We start from the raw sequence: 25,314 nt of genomic DNA on the forward strand, positions 1-25,314 counted from the left end.
CCGGGCGGTGGTCGGGTCGTCCTTCCGGTGCGCCCAAAGAGAGAAAGAAAGAGAGAGAGAGAGAAAGAGAAAGAGAGAGAGAAAGAGAGAGAGAGAGAGAGAGAGAGAGAGAGAGAGAGAGAGAGAAAGATCCGGTCGTGGTTATATGGCCATACTTTGGCTATCTGGCCAATTTTTTGTGTGTCGAAATTCACGATAAAACGAAAAGAAAAACGATGAATAATGCTCTACATCCGTAGCGTAACGCCATCCGTAACGTAGAATAACGCTTTCTGAGAACGTTTTGCTGTAGTACCTGACCTGTCCACCTAAACGCACGCCGAGCCTCTCACTCTTTCTCACGCTCACTCACATTCGAAAGAGCGAGGCAGGTGAAACCCGTGCGGTAAAAACATCTCGCAATATTAAACTGAGGTGCAAAGAATTAATAAGATTCTTGATTTTGACTAATAAAAGTACGAAAATTCCCTTTCAGCTGGATTTTCGCTTGATTTTCAGCGAAATCTCCGGTGCTGATGGTGCGTTTAGTAGGGCGAGTTCAGGAGTCCGAGATAGGGCCATCCCCGCGCTTCCGTTTTTTCGGGACTCTCCTTCGACTTCAGCAATCGCTACAAAAAATGGACAATTTTTATTAAATTCGCCACCGCTGCTGGTGTTAATCGCGATTTTCCGATCACCATTCACCGTGGAAAACCTGGCAGTTTCTGTGCTCCGTGCCGTGGATGTGAAGACGGTGGTGCGTAACTTAGCGTGTGCGGTGGAATTGAAGACGCTCGTTTTGAGGTGAGATAAAAAAATGACGGTAGTGAAATGCGTGAAAGTATCGGAGTTCGAGACAAAGAACCGTGTACCGTGCCGTGAACATCCGGATAGTGGCCGCGGCCAGCCAGCAGCAGCGATTTTGTGCGACGACGAGCATCGGTCGTGATCTCGGAACACGCCGAAAAAAAGGGGTGCTCCGCCGGGGGATGATGGCCGTCGCGAGAAAGGAAATCTCTGGAAAGCTGTCAAACGGCGTCGATAAATAGCGCCTCCGCCGTGGCTGACTGCGAAACGAGGAGGAACTCTTTGCGAGGAAAACTTTGCGCATGACTTTCGCGAGGAAAGGAAATTGTTTTCCTGCTCCTCCTCCGGCTGCGTGTTGTTGGTGGCGGAGATAAAGAAGAGGATGAGACCACTAGAACGCACGAAACGTGATGGATGATGATGTGTTCGGTGGACGGTCGGACAAAATGACCAACGAAACTTACAAATCGGTGTCCGTGCGTGGAGCGCAGAGAACGAAGGGTTAAGGGCGGACGCGACGACGACGATGCTCGATAGAAATTTGCCATCCCATCGCCGCACCGATTCCGACCATCGGAGAGGGCAGCCATAAAACCGTTTTGCTGTGCTCTGGTGCAGCTTCCGAACTTGCGGTTTCGTTATATCGAATTACTTTTTCGGATTTTTCAGCCCGCCACAGCGGCGTTACGGCGGCAGTTTCAGTTACGTCGAAATTCTTTCACCAAAGAACCACCGACCGAACGAACCTCGAAGTTACGCTCTCTGTTGGTTGTACGGTGGTTTGGCATGTAGCGGCGTGCGGCACTTCCAGAAAGTGAACCCGCGGGGAAGAAAATATTGAAGCCAAATATGGAGAATGTTTAACACTTGAGCTGTGGCAGCAAGAACACGAAAACGGTCCAGGCCCGCACATCCTGCTTGTATGTGTGTGTGTATATTGTGGTGGATGAGTGAAAACCAAATAGACAGCATCCTGCCCCGCTGCACAATACTTTCCCTGGTCGTGTAGGAGCGAGAAGCAGCAAAACACTTGTTCCCCGTACAAACAGCAAAGATAGAGCGATAGAGGAAGGCACAGTAAAGGTACGAAAGGTAACAGAGGAACAAGTGATGATCGTTCCCCTCGATCCTTCCCTATTGATCCTTGCTTGGCCGTGTTCCTCAGGAGGTATCCCTTCTTCGTGCGGTAGATGGCTTTTTCGAACGATCTCATCGTTTGTCTTGCGTTTTGGCGTTGACCAAAGTGAAGGATGTGCGCTAATGTTGGTTAACATTGAAAGGGTTGTTTGTGGTCTTGCTATGGTGCAATAGTTAGAAGTTTGGTTCGGAATACATTTTATGTCAAAAACCTCGGATCGCTAGCTATACAATTTGTTGTTTATTTGTTGTTTGCCATGATAGTCAAGACATCAGTTTTTCTTTTACATTCTATTGATACATAAAATGTTCCGCAAATGTACGGGAATACATTTGTCTTGTGCTGGAGCAGTAAGAGTTCACTGACCAAGTGCATTAATCTATTGAATTTTTCGTCATTTCTTGACTATGTGGCAGAGATTGATGGTACATCATAAATAAGATAGCTTATTTGGTTGTTTCCCTGTGTCCAAGATTTGCTGGATTAGTCGGGAGTTTTCGCAGAACATTAAACCTGTCCGGACGAGCGCTAGACGCATGTCTAGACAGATAAAAGGATGAGAGCGCGGCACAGTACGAGCGGAAATCCCAAGAAACATCTTCTTCCCGATCGACAAGATTCTACTTCTCATTGCAGACAACGTTCGACCTGATCAACGATCGACGAGATCACGTTGTGCTGCGTCGAGTCTTGATGGTTCGATGGTTTTAAAGCCAGCGACGGAGTAGCTCTAGAATCGCCCCGATCACCGCCTCCATTGGCGATCGGCTGGCAATTTAAGGAAAGGAAGAGCTCCATTAAGCGAGGGAAGTAAAAATAGAAATAAAAGAAAACGCCCCTCTGCTCTCCACCTTTCCGCTCTACGACGATGGAAGTTAAGCAATAAGTAAGCTTCTCCTCCTCCACGACTTCCTCAATGTCAAGGCCATTTGAGTTGAACGTTGTCTGGAGCAATTTCGGCCTTTGCCTAATTCAATTTACAAGTCGCTCTTGTCACCACTCTTGTAACATTCTCTCTGCTGCCCTTCTTCCTCCAGCGGCTCCAGCCTTTTGTTAAATGTTTCGGTTTGTCAATATTCTAATCCTACTTGATGTAACTGAAAATCATGGAATAGGCATGGGAATGGTGAAATGGTTGATGATGGATCTTTTTTTTTCAATTTTTTCCCTAAATCATTCATTCGTCAGAGACATAGAATGTTTTATGAATGACACGATCATTTCTTACGAAACGGACAAAATTTCTACATTCATTATGTATGACGAGAAATAGGTTGATTAAAATGTTCAACAAGGAAGGATGGCTCAATCTATCAGCATTTCCCCACTGAACTAAGCGTTGTAACGCTGGTTAAACAAAGTTTTGGTGTTGTGCCTTTGGTGTAATCCAATATACGACACGCGGTCACACCGGAACGTGCGCACGAGTGGAGTTAACATCGTCCGTCTTCATCGGCTCAGAATGCAAAAACGCTAAGCGGGTTCGGCGACATCGAAGTAGCGTGCTACGAGCTGCGGTAGCAGTACTGGTAGGGTCGCATCACACGTGGATCTGTCCCAAAAACCAATGCCAACTATACTAGTCGCTTGCCTCCACCCCGTATAGTTTAGCAGCTTACTTAAATACATCACTGCGTCGAAGCTGTACGATCTAGTTAGTAGTTCTCGAGTACCTAGTGTCCAGAAAGTAAAGGGACGGACGTTATTCCCTTCTTTGCCACTTCCATTATCACCGTAAAAGGGCATTAGGTAATAGCTAATCGGTCCGGAAGTGCGAGGCGTACGTGCTATACGCCGAAGCGCCGGTATCGCGTTTTGCGATACCGCGCGCTTCTATTGCATCAGCCGCAGTGCTAGGGAGATGGATGATTTTATTTTAATCGCTGGATCATTTCCGTCTGCGTTCCCTCGAAGCTACTTCCTCCTCTTAGCCTTCATCGCTGACACCATAGACCTTGAGAGGCAGCGTCGTCATCGTTGTCGTCGTCGTCGTCGTCTGTTGCAGCTGTTGCAGTGCCATGCGGGTGCCACTAGAATGGGTGCAGCACGATTGCATCAAGCGTAGCGCACCATGCCGATAGAGACCGCTGCTCACTTTACGGCTGGCGTGATCGGCGCGCGTGTCGCTTGGTATTGGCGCACAAGGAAGTGGCAAGTGTGGGCGATGAGCAACAAAGAATGCATTTCTTTGTCACCGAAGCTTTTGCTAATGTCGCACAACTAACGTGATTCGGGTTTCTCTTTACAGAATCAAAGGTTCGGCTACGCGAGACGTTCGCTCTTACTCTAGTGCAATCAGCGATACAATTTGTGCAATTCAAACCCTCTCCCATCAATATAAATGTGCCCTGTGTTTGTCCGTGTATGTGTAGTTTAGCATTTAATGTAGTGGCGCTTTGGTGCAGCAAAGCACAAACCAAATCGCACTATACTCCGATGGTTGGCTCAGCCTTAGATTGTTCCAGTTAATCCAATTGTTTCTGTGGTGTGCTGCCGGTGTCCAGAATGGTTGACTAAACAGCGCGAATGCGCAAGGATGTGCTGTTTTTTTTGCATATATGAGAGCGGGCGAGCTGTATATTTAAGGATGTGCCGATTGCAATAGAGAGTCCTGATCCTAAAAGAGACACACGGTCGTCCGGGGGCATGCTGTTAGTGTGACAGCGGTAGAGAGCCAAAGCCCGGTATCGCGTGTACGTGAGAAGTGTGGGAATCCCGCTGTCACCGTCGTCGTCTTCACTGGTTTGGTGGCACTGCGCTTAGTTAGATCACCGTCGACAACGTGAGCGTTGCAAGATCGCTCACAGCTCACAACCATAGCGCTGACGATAAAGTTATCGCACGTGCTTGAATCAGTATAGGTTGGTAGTAGTGCTTCGGTCCGAGATGATGATGAGTATCATGCGTTTGTGTGTCTCTGTGTGTTTGTGTGTTAGTAAAGAATAGCAGCAGCAGGAAGATGGTAAGGCGAGGATCAATAATGCAATTTATGTGGACCAATGCTTTGATAAGGCAATTGCTTTGAGTGCCAAGGGAGTGAAGGCAACCTACGTCGTCCCAATTCGTTTAGACAGGACCATCCCACCATGGCGGCATGTTGGTCGTCTGTTATCTTACTAACCGCGTGAGATGATCTGGGGCGTTCACTGTACGCGAAGCAGCAGACCATCACATTCGAGTCCCGAGCAACGCTTGCCCGCCTTCTCGATCCTCATGATCGGAGAACCGGCTCTTGACCACGTGCTTGATCGCGACTTCAAGAACTGTGGTGGGTGTGCGAGACTCCAAAGCCACCAGCGTCACTTGATCGAGCCGCGCCGCGATGCAGATGAATCAGTAGCGGAAGCGTAACCAACCGGCCCATCAATCACGAACTTCAACCAGCCAATCGATTCACCGCGTGATCGACGACCATACTGCCCGCGTTTCTGCGCCTAGTCGTTCATACATCAAATCCGGTGTGTTGCCGATTGTTTGTTTGCGTGTTGTGCCTGCGCGAATATCTGCTTCGCGCATTATCATCAGCCGCGTTATCGCCGTTTTATCAATCGTGTGCCACACGGTCGTCAGCGGCAGTAGGAGCGCCAGACTGCGGGGCGTTCTCGTGGCAACGGCGGTTGACGAGGGACGCAAGGGGTCTGCGGTAGTGCACAAAGAGAGTGTATGCACGGAGGAAGCCCGTTACCGTGCCGCCGTAAGAAACGGCTGCTAGCGAACGTGTGATCCACGCTGTTCAATCAACTCGGCAGACGCGGTAATGTCGTGTGTCGTGGTGTTGAGGTACGAGTATGTAGATAATGTTGTGCTTTAGAATCGTGTGTTGAACGATCGTTCGTCGAATGTGTGGAGGTGTCGCCGTTAACATCGCTCCATTGACTCTCCATATTCGCTTCGGTAATCAAAGGTAGCTATCAGATGATACGCTTGCTGCAGGCAGGCCCAAGGACTAGCGCGACGTGTGTCGTTGAACAGTTTGTTCTGGTATGAGGTGCAACGAGGGAGAGAGCAGTATCTTCGAATGTCTTCGACCGTCCACCGTTCCGTGCCAGAGAACTGCCAGGCAGCAAGTGTGCCAGCGAAGCAGTAGTGCCGGGCAACCAAGGATGCACAAACATTGTCCGGGAAAAAATCGCCAGCAAAAGTACGTCGGTGGTAGTGTTTAGGAGGCGCTGGATCGCCTTCCTTCTTCTTAAATCCCCTTTTCACGCCCGAACGGTTACAAACGAAACGCCAAATTCATGGCCAACCCACCAAACTTACTGCGGGAGATGGTGAGCGGTCAACGGAAGCGCTTCATCGAAGATGGCTACAATCTGGATCTTTCCTGTGAGTATCATAGATAAGTTTGGTTGAGGGGCATTTGAGAAACTGTGTGCTTTAGGCACAAGACAATCCTAAAACATGGATGCATTGTTTCATTTGTTCAACAAAAAAAAAAACGAAGTTTACATAAATGTTGTCCTGGTACGGGGGATTTTTTTTTTTTTTTTTACAAGTGTAGGGCGGGAAACCTTCATAGGCACCTAGGGGAGTACGAGAGTTCCATTCGGTAGTGTGGGATTTTTACCCACTAAAACCCCCCTTCCAATGCCTTTAGCCCCCTTCGGTAGTACCTTGCGGCATCCTTCAAAGGGGAGGCTGGGCGGTAAACGCCCCATTCAACATGGTACGGGGGATAACGTTTCACTAAGAGCATAATTAAGTTCTAGCTCTTCACACACAAACGGCGCGACCATCGAAGGAATTGCTTGAAATGATAAAATGATATCTTTTAATTTTTCCTAAAAATCTTCGTCCTTCATTGTGGGCGAAATCTGTCTTTAAGGCATGGCCATTGCTACGAAAAGACGATAGTGCACTGGCTGTTTTAAATCGAAAATTGACAAGAATTATTTTCAATCCAATCAAAACGTTTTGTTCATCCTCAACTCCGGAGTAGAGGGATGCATCTCCGCTGATAATCCGGTTAACGTTTTATTTCCCCTTAGTAGCCATTTATTGGCACTGATTACACGCGCAACAATGATGCCACTCGTCTCAGTATGCTTATGTTGAGATGCTGCGTTGCGCGTTTCTGTATCGTAGAACGTCAAACAATTACGTCATCCCCATTCACTGGAATCACCATCAATGTGTCAGAGGTCATTGGGTACTGTGACAGATAACAGGACGGCTCAACGATTCGTGCTTGAGCTTAACGAGTGTTACACGAGCATGCATTGAGAACATTACGAACAGCGATTATTTATTGAAGTTTACGACGTATCGTTATGTGCCTAAGCTAATCTTATTAAAGAAAATCGACGATTTTCCACAAGACAACTAAATTATGTCCGAGCAGATATTCAGATTTAATTGATTGTAGAATATTCCGATACCTTTTTCTCGCCGTGAGTGTTGCTTATTTTGAGTTCGCCTTCATCCAAGCTACAACGACGAGCGCATTAGAGCGCTAGTTGCGAAACTGGCAACCAAGCTTGCCCTCCAAACTCAATGCCAGAACAGGTATCGGTCATAGACCTGCGGCCAACCGATCAACTAGACTCCCCATCCGCCTCGTCTCGCCCGAGCGCTACCTTGCCCTGGCCGGAGAGAAAACTTGGCCCACTGCTGTTTCGCTGCAGTTCCGAGCGCACACTATGGTTTGTGGATGTTCTGGTTGTCCTTGACTCTCGGCTCTTCGAGGCACCACCCACTTCCAATTTTCTCTCACCCCAGCTCAAGCACTACCGTGGACAGCCCCTCGGGTCCCATAATGTAGAGGTTTCGCTACAAGCACTGTGATGGATAAAATCGTTGGCAGAAAATTAGCAGACGATATCTTAATAAGAAGCCTACGTACAGGATACACGATGACTGCCTCTGGTAGTTCCTCTTATCTCATCCATGCCTTTACGATTCTTCCCTTCTCCGTTTATCTATCGTTCATCACACGCCGGCTCAACGAGCTAGCTGGTTCTAGCGATACTATTTCCATGGTCAGACCACCCCTACTGAGAAACTGGAACTTACCAGTAGTGCGATCAAGGGGGGCTGACCACGAGCCGCAGATCGTTAACGGCCACGATCGGTTTCGGTCAGGGACAAACGTGTGGTGTATGAGAGAGGGCGCGTGTATTCGCCTTCGCTCGCTGCCACCAGTGTTATGCTTTTCTATGCGCCGCACGATTTTAACCGGTTTGGGCTTGGCTCTGACTACTGCGACGACGGTGGTGGTGGCGGATGGTGTCACTGTGTCACCATCTCACAGTGAAAATGGCGCCCATTTCTAATTAGTGCTAATTGAGCATGATGTGTGTATGCCTCGTGCGTTCATTTGGGTTCGGCTTGGTTACAGCTGGACCAGCCCGCCACTACCTCACCAGCACGCAACAGCCCTTTCGTCCGGAGCATCATCCGATATGGTGTGTCATATAGTTTGATAACGACACACCATCTGTGTTGTGGTAAGGTGATGAGTTGATACTACCTAGAATAGTTGCACTACACACTGTGTGTCACGCCCGCAGTACGCAATCTGGGGGATCGTGAATTCGCAATTCACTAAACGACCTTCCCCAATATTTCACGCCATTTTGTTGCTCTACACCCGGAAGTGTTATGCTTCACCTGCGATGAAAACGCGGGTCTCCTCGAATCAACGCATTAGTCCATTAACTTTGTACTGTTCTGAGCTGGGGCTCGGCTTTGCTAATCAGTGGTAATTAAATATGGAAATTATATCGCTCGAGCCAGTTGTGCGGAGCCAACCAACCAGCCAACCAACCAACCAGCCAACCAACCAACCAACCAACCAACCATCTAGCTTGATGCTGTATTATGCACTCCCAAAGAAGTATAGACGCAGTCAGGGAATATGCGATCACGCCTTGCAATTAAACAGTAAGCGGATGCAGTTTCGGCTGCTCACCGTGTGGTGCAGGAATCGAGGGACCAGAAAAGATACTGCTGGTGTGGGGGCCCTACTCCTCCTCTTCACATCAACCCCAGACCACATTGCTGGGGCAGTGATTGGTGGTGACGGCGTTGTTTTATTTAAATTTATCCCACTCACTCCCGCTTGTTAACTCTTGTGCTGCGGTTTAATACATGTTTCCACGTGGCACACAATGCGCATGCATCAACGCTCCCGATCGCCACAATGCTGCAACATTGCAGCAACTATCCTCATCAGCATGAGTAGTTAGTGCTGTTGGTCTGCCGGTGGTTGGTGGTACCGGTGTGTGCAGTTCATCAATTGTGCCTCGGTTGGTCGCTACGGTGGTCGCCAGAAACACACGTACCTGTCGTTATACCCTTCATGAGGCATACAAATTAATTCGATTTGATACATTTCACTCGTCACGTGATGCTCAGTAGGCTTGTTACTAAAAGGGCAACACGTTATTAGCCTGGATATGGTATGGTATTATGGTTGGCTGAAGGAGCTTGGCACACCCAGACCACACCTTCCTTTAGGGAGTACCGTGGAACCTAGCGGGGAAGGTGTGAAGAGCGGTCATATTTTGGCACCGTTTTTCCATTTTTTTCATCATCTCGTTTTTCTTACCTCTTTCTCGTGTTTTTGCAGACATTGGCGACCGGATCATTGCGATGGGCTATCCGGCGGACAACGTGGAAGCGATCTATCGGAACAAGCGCGAGGATGTCGTCCGGTTCCTGAAGGAGAAGCACGGGGACTGCTGCAAAGTATACAATCTCTGTTCGGAACGCGCCTACCCTACGACCCTGTTTACGGTGAGTTACCGATCCATCGACGCTAATTTTATGTATCGTTTGAGTAGGGATCGTAAATATTTTTTTTTTCAATGAAATATTGACATACTTCTCACGAGATGTTAGTCTTTCTAGTATTGATGTTCGTACAGTAAGTTAATGATCAAGCAAGAACATATTTTTATCTTTACCATCAGTCCAGTTCCTGATGCTGGTTCGCATTCTTTCGATCGGAATTAAATCGGGCATAGTTAAAGTTCGATTTCCAAAAGCGTTCTACAGCAATGTTAAGCCTAGTAACCATTCCTATATTCTCAATTTAATCCCACGAAATGATTATTTTAGTTTTTTTAACATATATAAGGACGGGCGAGTCGTATGTACAAATGATTCTTTCAGTTAAATATAAACTATGAATATGAAAAATGTAATATATAGAGCTCAAATGCTCTTTCGTTAGTGCTACACATTCACACCTTGTTGTCATTCTTATCGGTGCAAATAGTATCAGTTGCTGTACTGCTTGCACTTCCTCATACCAGACCGCGACGCTTTGAATGAACGTTAGAGGCATAATGGCAAGGGTCGAAAACCCCATAGAACGCTTGTCAGCCCATGCGTATGCCTGCGAGTTTGTTTGAAGGACAATAATGCTTGACGACGATCCCCATTGTTGCGCCTGTAACTGCATAACCTGCATCACCGAGCGTAGTGTGACACAGGGGTTTAACCGGTCAGGCCATCAATTATCGCCACAAGCCGTTCTGTCGAGAGAGAAAGAGAAAGAGAAGTAGACAGAGAGAGAAAGAGAGAGATAATACATTACAATCAACCGATCTGATCCGTCCGGCGCGCACTGCAAATCTTTTAGCGCTATTTAACACCGTAAACGATCTATCTCTTCTCCGTGATCTTACGATCTACACCGGCGGTACAGCCGATCAATCATGCATTTGCTGTGAGTGGCATTAACGCGAGCACTGGCGTCAGAAATGGCGATACTGCAAACCGACGGACGACCTCTATCCTCTCAGCTGCTAGTAGTATGCATACCACATAGGCTATTAACAATGGCTGTGTGCGAGGCGGGTAGAGGCAATTGTAATAACACGGCAGAAAGAGAGAGAATCGGTCTATCGGTGCAGCAGACGGACCACCGGGTGCATCGTATCATGTACAGTGTGCACCCTTCCAATCGAGGAAAGGAAGGGCTACACAATGTGTTGGCATGTGAGGGCGGAACAGACTGAGACACGAATCCCCGCACACACACACACACGTCGTGCACACCCTCTAATCATCATCATCATCATAGCTGAGATGTCAAGATTGCGTTGGCAGCTGTTACTAAGGCCAAACTCAAGCGTCATGGGATGCCCGTTGGCTGAGATGAAACCGTGAGGAAAGGTATTCGAAATTTTTTTTTCCTTCATTTCCGCGAAATTCATCAGTCGATCGGTGGGATTATAGGAGAGAAGAGAGAGAGAGAGAGAGAGAGAGAGAGAGAGAGAGAGAGAGAGAGAGAGAGAGAGAGAGAGAGAGAGAGAGAGAGAGAGAGAGAGAAAGGGAGAGAGAGAGAGAGAGAGAGAGAGAGAGAAAGGGAGATAGAGTACGTTCGATTTACGATTGCAACAATATATATATGTTCACACTACCGATCGCTCTACAGTAGTGTTGTCGTCGTAGCGGGGTGGTAGCGGTGTCACCGATGTCAACGCGTCCCTGCGACAGACTGGCAAGAGCAAGAGCCCCAACTTATGGAATGTTGGTGCAAAGGTCTAACTGCCTGGTCTTAGCTAGGCATGATGATTCACTCAAGACAATCAATCGAGGATTTGTTTGCGAATATTAATTATCAATTCTTGGCAAAAGCCGTTGTTTGTGCCAACGCGGTTGTTCCACCTTTTCTCTTTTCGATGCCAATCTATTGTAGATAGTAGGTGACATTACATTATCTAAGGGGCGAATGTTGATGTGTCATTAAAGGATGTATTGATCGACATCTTCCATTTCAGTTTAAGCTTAGTTCATACTGTTTTTTTACCATATATGGGAATGGGCGAGCCGTATGCTTACTGTTTCTCTAGTTGTTTCCTCGATATATGGGTCCTTCAGGGAAGATGTTACGGATTGCAAAGAATCGCTGCTTTTGCTATATGTATTCGGCAATTGTCTGTTCCTAGTTGTCTTACTTTGGGTTTGTACCATTTATACCGTCTACCCAAGGGCGGTGGAAATGGTGATTGATTGTGCTTCATTACTTCTCGACGAGTCGCTTATCAAGCTGCACCCAGCCAGCGGGCTTGAACGGATGGGTTCGCCCTTCCTTCTCTTATCGCCGGTACCCCAGCGTAGCGTTATGTAAATGGCTTACGAGCCTGCATGCTACTAGCACTAATGGACGACTAATGCATGCCATGATTCTTATCTTGTTCCTCACAACCATGACAGAATTACGCCGAGTACCCGTTCAAGGACCACAACCCACCGGATATCAAACAGATTAACGATTTCTGCAAGGATGTGGACGATTTTCTTCGTTCCGATAGCCGTAATGTTGTGGCCATTCACTGTAAGGCTGGCAAAGGTCGTACAGGTAAGTGTACAGGGCTTCTCAAATTTAAGCTACCAATCTAGAACGATGCTCGAGGTCGGTTCCTTACTGAAGCATACATCGTTCAGCGCTACTTATAAGAATCCTCCAAGAAATCTGCAGAGTGTCATTAGTCCAATATTTCGTTTGTCTTTCTGTTCCTTCCCTACAGGTACGATGATATGCTGCTATCTGCTATACAGTAAAACCTTCCAAACGGCCACCGAAGCACTGACGTTTTACGCGGAGAAGCGTACCAAGGACAAGAAAGGTGTCACCATTCCCTCCCAGCGACGGTACGTCGAGTACTACGAGCAGCTTCTGCGTGGTGCAGGACCATACCAAGATGTGACGCTCTACGTAAGTAGCAGAAAAGGGTTGCTCAACATTAAGTGCACCGCTAAATAGCATACGTTTGTCTTTCTCCAGATCTCTGAAATTCGAATAAGTCCAGCCGATGTACCGCTCAAATCCGGTACGATTAGCATGAAGGGCAGCAAGGAATCATACCCTTTGACCGAATTCCTTCGCTCGGAAGAGTACGTAACGGTGCAGCTTAACTACTGCGCTCCGCTAACCGGAGATGTAAAGATTGAGTTTGCACGCTCGAAGCTGCAAGACAAACGATGCCACTTCTGGTTCAACACATTTTTCGTCGAGCGAGCGGGCAAATGTGGGTGATCGTTGATAACGTGTGTCTAGTTCGCTTTCGGGGTCTAATGCTGACACTCTTTCCCTTTTACTCATTTCGTATAGATGATTCGCAGAATCGATTGGTGTTCTCGTTGACCAAAAAGGAAATCGATGATGCTCACAAAGGAAACACCAAAAAGTGCCCAGAACAGGTTTGTGAATCAAATTTCAACCTGCCTCTTATGTTCATTTGTTTCATTGTTTTTCTTATTCCAGGTGGTTGTCTTTTTACAACGAGTACCGATCAATGAGCGACGGAATGGAGAAAAGCAACACCAAGCGATCTGCGAGCTTTCGCCGCAACAGCAGCAAGCCATGAATGATGGCGATTACTCCATTTTTGCGGCGGTTTCTATAAGCACCAATCAACACAACAACAGCAACCCACTGCCAAGGCCGCAGCTACTGGCCCAAAATGTAGTACAGCCCTTCCACGATCTCCAAATGCAGCAGCATCATCGAACGAGCGGTGGTGGTGGTGGTGGTGGCAATAATCGCGCATCGATAGGTAACAGTCAGCAGAACAGTGGCTGCATTTATGAAAACATCGCAAACCCTGATGGCGGAGTAGGAGGACAGCATTCGGTCAAACCGATGGTGATGTCTCCGAGCAAACTACAATCGCCGGTGTACGCGCACCAGCAGCACCACGATCCGGCATCCGCCTCATCGCCTACGGTGAAGTTGGGCTACAAATCGCAATCGCCATCACCAATGACGGTAGCTGTGAAAAAGGTGTCCCAGAAATCAGCCCATCAACAGCAGAATAACCATTCCGGTGGCTCCTCCGAGGAAAATTCCGGAACCAACTCCGTCGAAGAAGATGACGAAGAGGACGACGAGGGCGATGAGGATGGAGAAGAAGAGGAAGGATGGGAGTCCGGTGAGTGTGAACCAGTAGTCTCAGAATTGTGCAAATCCCGACTAGCTACGTCTTCCGCTAGCTCCCCATCCATGACCTCTTCTGCCAGCACTACTGTTACCACTATTACTAATACTGCTACTATTACCACTAGTACTACTGCTACTACTACTATTGTTGGAAATAGGAGATCTGCAACCGCCCCCTGTACTTCAAAATCCGAACAATTCCCAAGCGATAACAGCGCCCAAAACAGAAGTAGCGGAAATAGTGGTAGTAGTAACAGTTTTAGCAGAAGTAAAAGTAGTAATAGCAGTAATCTTTTGTTGCGACTAGAGACTTCAGTGGCGCTAGAAGCGATGAATGCATCTATGGCGGTCGTCGGATCAAACACAGCAACCAACACCAATCCCTGCCACCTCCTTCCTGCTTCCGCTTCCCGTTATTTTAATGACGAAAATTATCTGCTCACTGGTAGTAGTGGTAGTAGTAGTAGTAACGCCATCAGTAAGGGAGTTAAAGGGTCCAACGATACTACCAACACAAACGCCAAACATCTGCAATCATCCTCTTGTACGAGACACTGTCTTATGCCTGCAAATGCACCAGTTGCTTTTTTGTTTCCAGTGCAGAAGGCTAGGGGTGAACCACCGGGAGGAGCGGATTCCGGTGGGCATTACCATGGAAGCTCTTTTTTTTCTGACCACCATGAGTTGGTGATGTACCAACCTGGATTGCAAACTTTGCTTTCCTCGGTACCCACAAACAATGACATGGTTGATGATCATGAACTGCATGAATCTCTAATATTGCTTGCGCCTCCGCCTACCCCAGCTGTCGGGTGGCATAGCCATGATCTGATTTCACCTATCGTTGGAGGTGGAGCAGCGGAGGGTAACGCAACCGGTGGTTCCGATGCTGTCAGTGCTGTCGGTGCTAGTAGTGGTGGTGCTAGTAAATTCAAACCCACGTCTCCCTTTCGACGTTTTGGTATAGCGATGAAACGTAAGACAAGACGTGGTTCAATGAAAAAGGCAAAACACGGTTCTGCCTCAGGATCGTCCGGTGGCAACAATACACCTTTGTACGGTTCTTGCGGTAGCAATCTGTCGGCAATATCGGCAGGTAAAGGGAAGATAGCGAGCAGCGATACGAGTAGCGTAGCGACGGCTGTTGTTGCTGGCGATACTACTAACAAGGATAGTATCGGTGGCCGCATGAAATTTCGTTGGCTACGTAATATGCGCAATGATCCAAATCTAAAGGAAACGTTAGCGAAAAGTGTGAAGGTTCGCGCACCTAGTGTACCACCGTCTCTAGTGACGGATAAACAAACGCCGATACCAACCGCTGTTACTTCTACTATGGTGGCATCCAGCGCTGGTGTTCAGATACCTCGAAGCCCTACCACTCTGATCCCGACAGCAAAGGTCACTTTACCCACAGACGACGAGTGTGATGCGGACAGTACACAAATCAGCATGAGAACTGGCAATAGCAGCACGAACCTTCCCACCGATTACTACTCATTTCTCTGTGATAATCAGTTAAGCTACGAATCGCCTAGCAAAAGTCCATGCCATTTGATGCGTTTCGGTGGTGGACTGATGGGCCGTAGACCGTCTACCATAGAGGAGGTGCTGCTGACTGGTGCCGGTGGTGATGCTGGATGTTCCGTTGGAGTCGCTAGTGCTATCTCCGGCAGCGCTGAAGAGTGTAGCGTAGTAGTGAAACCGAAACCAACGAACGTGAAAATAGGATTTGATGTTAGCCCGGCGTCGCCTTCGCCAACTCTCGAAAGTTCGTTCGAAATCATCGATAAATTTGATGTATTGCCCTTTGATGGTGCATCAGATGGTGTTTCCGATCGATCAGTTGTGGTTTGCGGTGGTGATGCTGATAGGTCGCAACAGTCCCAAATTTCACCTATTGATAGTCCCATTCTTGCGCGCAGCAATCGCTGTGCACCGTTTTCTTTTCGCGAGATTAGACAAGAGTTGCGTGCCGCTATTAAATTGGCCCCAAAACGCACCCAGGTAGCACTTTCGTCGTCCTCGCCGACAGCTGGTTGTACCGTCGTGAGATCGATCGAACGTACTCTGAGTGCGCCTGTTGCAGTACAAACGCTTGCCACGGCTACTACACTTAGCAGCCATACAGCTACTGCGACGATGATCAATAACAGCAGCGTTATACTGCAGCGATCGCATTCCGCGCGACAGCTACACCACAAACCAAATGGACAATCGCCTGAAAACCGTTTGGAATAGGTTTGCAGCGTACAACCATTGACATTGAATCCATCCAGATCCTACTGCAGAGTAGTTGACTGGATAAATCTGTAGAACACTAGATTATATTTTAGGTTGTTTATTGAAATGTTTGCGATCGAAGTGGAACTGCTTTTTTAGATTGTTATACCAATACTGCTCGTTAATGTTGAACCCTTTTTGGAGAGCTGACAGCATCAATGGCTGAAAGATGCTGGTTTCCCAGCACAATGCACAGACGACGAAGATGCGTTGCTTTGCCTGCCGTGCTGTGGTTGCACATTGTGTGTATGAAAAGTGAGATAAGAGCGTAATCCTGCGGAGCCAGATAACTATATTGTCGTAAAAGTTATTGTAATGAGTTTGTTGTAATGAAAAATGTCAAGTATATATTAAATAGAAATAGGGCAGGACAATTATATCCACGCGAGCTGATAACGGACCTTCATGCGTTTGCTGGCAAGAAGGACAGCGGACCGTAGATGTCGATGAAAGCATACTTGTTGATTTCTGTTCCTGTTTTGCTCGTTAAGCGTTTCATCCCAGTACATGATCAGGTTGGTTTATCCGAACAATATGTTATTTTTTATCGTTATTATTTCTGAATCTGAAAGGCATAAACCATCTGTTAAATAGGCTGTAATGAATCAAAATGAAAGAGAGAAAAAAGAAAGATTTGTGAGAAAGGTGACGTTAACTGATAAAAAGAAAAAAAGATAATAGAGCATCTAAATGTGGCTTATCGGACGAAACAGTTCCTTACCGAGTGTGTTTATTTTAAATGTTTGTACAAAAAGTTGCACCTCGGCTACGCGAAACTGCGAGCACACGCGAGCACGAATTGAGAAATGGATGAAGGGATATCTATCTGTACATATATAATCGTTCTCGTCCAGCCAGCAACACGCTACGCACGCACAACACGCTCTATGTACATCCTTTTCGTTGTAAATCATCGTTCATTACTACCACAACTACTACCAAACTCAAACTTGCCGCACCACTACTCCCTATCACCAACGCATTGGCATGTTGTATTTGGCTATCAGAGCAGGCCTGCTGCACGGTACCATTTTGACCATTTGATAGTGCAGGACAGCGTCTACGTCGGCATTGGGTGGTTGGGGAAAAGCTCTTGCAAGTATAGCACAGTAAGAAATTTGATATGCAATTGTGTGATTGATATGCTTGGACTTCCCATTATGTACTGCCGAGTGAATCTCTCACTTCTCTAGCCTTACCGGGCGATTCGCTGCTTTATCGTTCAATCCATTAAACACATGGGTTATGTAGGGTAATCGGTAACCGTACAGGATATCGTGGATTGACCTGACCAGGGTTACGAGATAACATCTAGCTGTGTATGTTGGAAAGATGAATGGATGGATGGAGGAGGGTAGTTTGCTTCTTTGTAAAAAGTTTGTGTTGGCGTTGGAACAGGAATTTGCCGCTGATTGCGGTGTCTCTAACTCCCTCTAAACCATCGGCTAACCATTTAAGGCACTAAACTATTTTCACAATTTCATCTGGTACTGGCCTGCGACTTACACACACACATACACATCCATCATCATCAATAGGAACTTCTAACCTTCTGCACCGCTCCCCAGTTTCCCTTAAAAACCAATCATCATGCGAACCATTTGTTAACGTGTAGGATCGTCCAAGCAGAGACCGTGGGCTGCACTTAACCTAGGTTTATGTTCCGCACCGCAAAACGTACGCAAAAACCATAGCACCCTATACCATGTCCCCCCCCACCTGCAGATCCGAAAGCAGTTGCCAGTAACCCTGGATCATCATCAGCTACAGCGCATCACCAACTGTCCCCGACTTCGCGATGTGTCGATTTCGCCGATTGCGAACAAGAGTCCAATGGTGCCGAAGCTGATGTGTCGACGATGCGACCGGAAAGGAAGAGCGATGGTGTACTGAAACGAACACTGAAGAAGGTGACTCATCAACTGGTCGAGTTCATGGGAAAGGGCAGGCGAGAGGATCATCCGTGTGCTGCGCCGTCGTGTTTGAGCGGTTCAACGGTGGAAGACGGGTGCTGCGACGTACAGGTGAAGGAGGAAGATCAGCAGCAATTAACGCTGCGGTCTGCGCATCTGAAACAATGCTGTGCTGTACGTAGTGTTTCGATGATGCATCCATTGCCATCCTCGGAAGTGCCGAGGACATATGATCGTACAACGACGATCGGATTCGCTGGATTGGATAAAGAATTGTTGTCAATGGTGCTGATTGACGAAAAGAACGCGTACATCGGTGCTAATGGTGGGCAGAGTCGGCCGAAGCAACCACCGTTACCCACGGCACTCGATCGTTCGTCCTCGTCCGGTCAGCTACCGTCCTCGCATCATGATTCCTCGCTTGGACTGATGTCATCGGATGGATCGCTTGCCACGGCTTCGTCCAGTGCTACTTCGTCTTCCAGATCGATCCGCGATCCAATCATCGCCGGTCGGCGTTTGCTGCACGATGACCACCAGAAGTTGCCGTTGCGGCAACCAGAACACCAACCAAAGCTTCGAGAGATTTTAGATTTGAGGCAGGACATGCGATGTGACCCGCGTACCAGCTCAGTTGATTCCTCTGGGCTCTATTCATACGCGGACGATGTATTTGGTCCTCCCCAAAAACAACTGCGCCCTAATGCCATGATTATCACCGAGCCAGGAAAGCAGAATAATAATAGAGGCGGCCAGCAAGCACGAGCTACCTATGCCGTTGATCAGCTAAGTGATAGCGGTCGTAGCAGTACGGAGATCAACAGTAACGAGCTCGAAACTCCGTCCTCATCGTCGTCTGCCAAGCAGAGCGATGATGATCATCACGGGGTCCCCAACGAAACACTTCCTTAACAGCCAACTAGGCTGACCGTGATGAAATGGTATGGAAGGTGTGTGATCAGAAAGACGATAGTACAGTACCGTCACAAACGCACAATGGCGGCCTATTTTTCGGTCGACGCGGAGCTTCTTGTTTTAAAAGTACTTGAATCCCAACCGTTTAAACCGTTTTGGATAATTTTCTGTAGAGCCTAAGTCACGGAATGTCGCATGTTCCGTTCCACGGGAATCGATTTGATCGATCGATTCGTGGTTATTGGACACCGAAACGTTTTAATCGGGTGCGCGTTTGTGTCGTAAATTAATAGCTTCCTAGGTTATGTGATACATTTTAACGAAACGAATAATAGAACTAGAGTAAGTTTTAATAACACCTTTACCTGCCCCACCGAACTCACAACCGTAATGGCATGTCTCTTCCTCATAACAGATAGAAGTAAGTGAGGGGGTGGGGGGGGGGGGGGGAATATTGTTTGCAAAACAAGACCGGGACATAACATTTTACATTTAGGTACATTTAACGATGTACTAAAATACTTGTAGTAGTAATTAGCTACTTGCAATAGTGGTTCGTTATTATGATAAGCTCGCAGCGTTACGCAGAGAAGCTTCAGGAAATAATTAGGATCCGGAGCATGGAATGAGAGACTTATTGCAGTATTTGTGAACAAAATGGAAGATTAATGTTTTTGTTGAATTTTAAGAACTTTGCCCATTTTATCACACTCTGCTTCGATTAATTATGTGGTTGCGGTGTTGCGATGGCAAGACAACGAATCGATTAATACTGCGTAGAGCGTGGCGTGTGCTCAATTGCTATCGAATTATTGTTCAATCTATAAAACGTTCGCCACACTACTAATGATGCTGTCAAATCCTTTCTAATCGCCATTATAGTCATTTTCCTAGACCTCCTTTCCTTATCCATTCAGAATTTCTCGTGTTCGTGTGCCGTGTATATGGTTGAATGGAATTCGGTTTTTGTACTTTTGTCTTATCTGTAGTGGGATTGCGATTTGTGTACTAACAAACAATTGGTATTTTTTCTGTTTCCCTGTTTTTTACATGCATTGCTCGCGGATCAATCGGTACATCCACTGGATCCCTCCGGGATTTGCTACTGCCTAACCAAATCATCCTCATCAACACTGCTACTTCTACCGCCATCTACTAAAACTACTACTGTTATCTTCTTCTTCTACCACTAATACCTCTACCACACATCTGTCATGTACCTGTGCCACTAAACTGAACATATCACATCTCCATCCGACATGATCTACCAACTTGTCATCAACATCGTAATTGCCGCTTACTGTGTGCTGCTGCTGGCGACCTATATATGCATTTGTGTGTGTGTTTGTGTGTTTGTGTGTGTGTGTATATATATATGTGTTATTCTTATTTTACTGTGTTGATTTGCACGAATTCTTGTGATCACACGCAAACGATCCATGAGAATAGAGTCCCCGGAGAGTCTCGTACGTTATCGACTGCTTTCGGAACCGGAAATCGTAAATCTGCTCTCATCAACCGGTGCATCCGGAACATCACCACAGCCTCCAACGGTCAGTGGGATCACGAACGGCGATCCACAACCGTTGTGTTCGCTGCTCAACTCGTCCTCCGATAACAGTAGCACCACCACCAGTTGCAGCAGTAGCAGCAACAGCAGCAAAAGCAGCAGTAATAGTAATAAAAGGAGGAGTGCCCCTAGCCCCGGTTCACCGTCCGCCATTGTTAATGGCGATTGTCACGGTGGCATCACGGCGATAATAGGGGGCGAGAATGTCGCAAATAGTACACCTCAAGGAATTACTAAATCTTCCGCTTCCGGGGTATCTGCACCGGCACAGAATCTGCGTAACAGTGATATGGTGCAGGTGTAGACAGTATTGCCGATACCCGGAATAACAATACACAGTGTGTTCAGCACCGGCATCAATTATTAGTTAACGATATCTCATGTTCTGAAGTGGAATCTGACGTTCGGTTCCTCTCTCACTGAACCGAAAATCTGTCCGAAATCAACTCCGAGAATCCAATCGTTGTGACTCGCGAATATTTCAGGCCAAAGCCGTCCAGCAGACGATTGCGTCAAACAACACAACAGAATTGCAAATCACAAAGGTAGCATACACGAACTAACATGAAGTAACAAAAACGTTAGCAGTTGCTGATAACACACCGGATAACAGAATGTACACGTTTGCATGCTTTGTTGTTAGCTACTAACAAGCTAGAACAAGCTTCTTCCTTCCAGTATCCTTTTCCATAATTTATTTCATTTTTCCTCTTTTGTTAATATGTTTCTGAATCTCTTAATACATCAATGCTTTTAATTTGTTCTGGAATGCGTCTATTGGTTTAATAACCGCCTGCAAAACATAGAATCGCATTTCGGCTTTTGGACCAGCCATGGAGGATCAGTCAAGCTTTCAGAAAGATGCATATGACTAAGGCAAATCCTTTACATTCCTTCTTCCTTGCAGGTGAATCGACGCATCTTTGAACACGCACGCACACACGCACGAATGCACGTATTTTTATTCGTTTTCTTTTTGCGGTAATCTTCCATACACTTCTGCACCCGCCATCACCACCAATTGCCATCCAGTTTAAGCACATTTGAGAGTTTTTCTCCGTGCAAACACATACGCACACATCATTATTTTTAGAGGGGTGGAATGCAATATACATGACCCATGTTCCCCTTCAGCTGCCAAATTCTCGATTAATTTCCCTGGGTCCTGTTACTTAGCGTCGATACAACCCATCGACAGACTTGTTTCAAAACGTGACTTCACTGTTTAACATTGAACTCCTAGATCGCTGAGTCTCCTGATTGTATATTGTAAATACATGTAACTGCGTGTATGTATGTGTTTGTTTTAGCATAAATTGTGAATCCGCCTTGCTGCAATGTCCACGGCACGTGTGTCTGTTTTGTCTGTATGCATCAGTGTAAATGTTAGTTTATGTTTAGCGATTATGATAAGAGGATGGACGGTGATAAAATCGTGCAAAAGGGAAACGCGTGAAAAGGGAAACCATTTGTCCAAATCGTTTCGAACTTTAAGAGAGTTACGAACGATCGACTGTAGCTTCGATTTTATCGTAGGTTCTCAGCCCGCAACAAAGCACACAGACCCTTGACCCTTTTGAACGATGCCATTTGGAGGCTTTTAGGACGTTTGCTACCACTTTCCAGAGTGATCACCGTCTGAGCAGCACCCGGTGTGAACAGCAGAGGAAAGCGAGCCATAGGCATTAAAGCATGAAACGCGTTGGCGCACCTAGCTGTACGTTGTCTGCTGGCACAAGGTAGAGAAGGAACGAACTAGAATAGCATACGAAAACTAACAAAACTATATGGCTGTGGTAAGTAAGTTAAAGCGTCGAGTAGGAGAATGTACATGTTTATCCTGTGCATTGCTGGCTGTCCTGCATATGCTGCGGAAGGATAGAAGCATTCCTCTTTCCCATAAGACACACTACATTGTTGGCTTTTCATCCTTTTTTAAACTATAACAGTTGGTTTCCGCCAGTCTTACGTGACTCACTGTGTGTGTGTGTTTGTGTGTGCGTATTGGGTGAATAAATGTTTCGCTTTGCATTGCGCACCTTGATCTATTGTGATTCTTGGTGCTGCTTTCGAATGGTTGTTTCGTTAAAATAATGCAAACTAAAGCCATCAGCATGACCACACACAAAAAAGAGGTAAACGGATTGAGTAGGTGATAGTAAGCTTGCGTTAACGGTCTCATGAGCATCAATGATAGATTAGCATACGATTAGATAAGTAGCATTATCGTGACCGTACCATCCCCCTCACAAACCCCTCTCTTCTCTTCCCTGAACACGCCATGCGGGACTATCCAGTGAGATAGGGTACAGGGAGCAACATAATGTATGAACCAGCAGGGAGAGCCTTGCAGCTTGTTAAACATCACACCTATTTCACTGTATACACCTTTGAAATATGCACTACGCGACTGCTGTAAATAGGGCACCCTCTTATTACTAGCCAATTAAGGCATCGTTTCGTTGTGCAGCTGCAGCTGCAGCGGCACCTCGAAACACACGATTTAAAGCGAGACGAGAAACAAAAACAATGTACAACTAAATACACTAAGCTTGATCGATCCTCACTCTGTTCGCCAGCATATAATCGTTTCATTTCATCTCCCCTCGCTCCTGTTGAGCTAGAGCGAAAGCGTAACGAACAAGTACTCTGGTTGAAAAAAGCTAGGCAGATAGTAACGAAAAGGATAAAAAGGACAAAAAAACCGACAGAAACCCTATATACACTTAAACTTAAACACTAGAGTACAAACCGAACAGTAAGATAAGAGTAAGCTGGTGCGGTGGTAGCTTATGAAACAAACGATGCGAACGGTACGATGGGTACTAGGGAGATGTAGCTGCAATGTGAATGCTATTTGATAAGTATAATAGATAACCCTATAGAAACAGTCCTCAAAGGGGGTTGAGTAGTCGATGATGAATGGCCAAGAGGTTGAGGCACGAACGGAATGCTTTCTATGTTTAAAAATGTCACATACTACTCGGGAGGTTGCCGCTCCCTTAAATCCGTAGCATAATGACAATATTGAATATTGTTGCTAGGGGTTCGGCGCTACGGTTTTCCTTCTTTTCGTTTCTTTTACTTCCTCTTCCGCGATTCATATGTTAGGCGCATAGAGTAGGGTAGTTTATTTTGTTTTTTTGATCTCGTTATTATTTTGTTTCTTCATTTTGTCAATACGCGCAGCCGTCGGACATGCCATTTCGCCATCCACCGATTGTAAACACAAACCAGAGTAGAATAGTACACTTTTTGTATCCGAAAACGTAGGTCCTGGTAGTGCCGGGTTGCACAACAGAATAAACCATGCTAATCAGTGAGGAAGTAACGAACCGTTAACATCTTTACCAATGCCAGATTTCATTCAAAATTCATCACTCACCTTTATCAAGTTAAAACTGCGAATTACGAAGCAGAGAGTGCAGCAACTAAACCAATCCATCAATTTCCATATCTTTTTCGATATTTGTTTTCTCCGACGAAAAGCCTAATTGTATCCTAAATCACCGCGAAACTCAAACTAAGCTGGTAACTCTCCCCGACGTCTGTAAGAATGTTCGGGATCACATTTACCGGATTAAAATAGTAAGCGTAATACATAGTTCAGTGCAACAGAAAGCGAATGCAGCTAGGAGGTCTTACTGGAAAAGAGAGAATATAATAATAAAAATGAATATATGAAAATATGTTTTGCGTTTTGAATGAATGATTAATGTAGAGTAAAGTGAGGTAAGAATGCGTGCACTAGTGCGTTTGTGGATTAGTTTACAAATGTTAGAGAAATGCGTTGCAATTCTATATTTTATGAGTTTAAAAAATGTTGTTGCACAATTTTAAGCTACAGACCCATACTTTCATGTATGGAGACGAACACTTCTTTCTTTAGAGAAATACAGCAAGTTGAAAGTTAGGTGCGCGCTCGTACCCCACTTTACTCTATTCGAGATCATCATGGTATGCTGGCCGATGGAACAGGTAAGATACGTTTTGATCAGGTAAGATAGATAACTAAGTCCTCTTGTTAACCTATTTACGTAAATAGTGCGTGATCAATCAGTCCTTTTTTTTGGAAATTAGCTGTATCACTTTAATGATCCTCAGCGTATCTTTCACAACGAAAAATGGTTTTGTGGAAATAACGAAAAATAATCTACAGCGACTATGCTTTTTTTTATCTTGCAATGCGGTTTATTCATGGCAAATGTTAGTGAATAGAATAGCTATTTGTTCAATTTCAATGCTAATTCAAACGCCATCTCATTTTGTATTAAGGGGGGGCTTCGGTATTTTATTTTAATTCTTCGCATTTACTTTTTACAATTTTTAATGAGTGCTCATCCTTTCAAGAGTATTGTGTAAAACTTTGGGATCAATCGAAGCAAAACTGACAAAGATATGGATTTTTGAAAAACAGAGCTTCATACAAGGCTCAAAGCATCTCGTGACTTTGAATCGCGATTCCCAAAACCTGCGTTTTCAAAGTCGGTGCCCATCGTAGCATGAAAACTACTGGACCGATCGATTTGAAATTTTGAACACATAATCTTTATACTATTTGCCAGGTAGCCCCGTCGAGTTTTTATAAAAATTGTTGATACTTTTTTTTTGATAATTCTTTTAATTATGTAAAACTCGTTTTTTGAGGCAACACCGAAAAAAGTAACACTTTTTCAACTTTAAAAATCTGCCAACCGAAAAATAGGAAATTTCTCAAAAACTCGACGGGGCTACCTGGATAAACTTATAATCTAACAAAAGAATACCCATTTGTATGTTTCAGACGACCCAACACGTAGCTACGATGGGCACCGCA

At 46.0% G+C, this 25,314-nt stretch overlaps 1 protein-coding gene across 9 annotated transcripts; it reads left to right on the forward strand.

Annotated features, from left to right (window-relative positions):
• The first annotated feature begins 357 nt into the window (after window positions 1–357).
• On the forward strand, window positions 358–24,172 carry LOC125949617 (phosphatidylinositol 3,4,5-trisphosphate 3-phosphatase and dual-specificity protein phosphatase PTEN). 9 transcript variants are annotated; one of them, XM_049676835.1, is made up of 9 exons: window positions 565–783; window positions 4,173–6,250; window positions 9,495–9,661; window positions 12,092–12,236; window positions 12,406–12,593; window positions 12,663–12,906; window positions 12,990–13,078; window positions 13,143–13,809; window positions 17,826–19,344. In XM_049676835.1, exons 2-9 carry the CDS (start codon window positions 6,163–6,165, stop codon window positions 18,923–18,925), a joined length of 2,688 nt encoding a protein of 895 aa, XP_049532792.1. In that variant the 5' UTR covers window positions 565–783; window positions 4,173–6,162; the 3' UTR covers window positions 18,926–19,344. The 9 variants fall into 9 exon arrangements, with proteins under 9 accessions (XP_049532789.1, XP_049532792.1, XP_049532788.1 ...); XM_049676836.1 differs by lacking the exon at window positions 17,826–19,344 and adding an exon at window positions 20,378–24,172 and having other exon boundaries at window positions 569–783; XM_049676837.1 differs by lacking the exon at window positions 17,826–19,344 and adding an exon at window positions 21,406–24,172 and having other exon boundaries at window positions 570–783.
• Window positions 24,173–25,314: the final 1,142 nt, after the last annotated feature.

The sequence above is a fragment of the Anopheles darlingi genome, chromosome 2 (assembly GCF_943734745.1).
Source record: "Anopheles darlingi chromosome 2, idAnoDarlMG_H_01, whole genome shotgun sequence".
Taxonomy (NCBI): Eukaryota; Metazoa; Arthropoda; class Insecta; order Diptera; family Culicidae; genus Anopheles; species Anopheles darlingi.

Excerpts from the sequence above, each read along its gene's own strand:
- LOC125949617 (XM_049676832.1), top strand. The coding sequence starts at position 6,163 with ATGGCCAACCCACCAAACTTACTGCGGGAGATGGTGAGCGGTCAACGG. Across the intron at positions 12,237-12,405 it reads GGCTGGCAAAGGTCGTACAG|GTACGATGATATGCTGCTAT; the intron begins GTAAGTGTACAG and ends CCTTCCCTACAG. Across the intron at positions 12,594-12,662 it reads ACCAAGATGTGACGCTCTAC|ATCTCTGAAATTCGAATAAG; the intron begins GTAAGTAGCAGA and ends GTCTTTCTCCAG.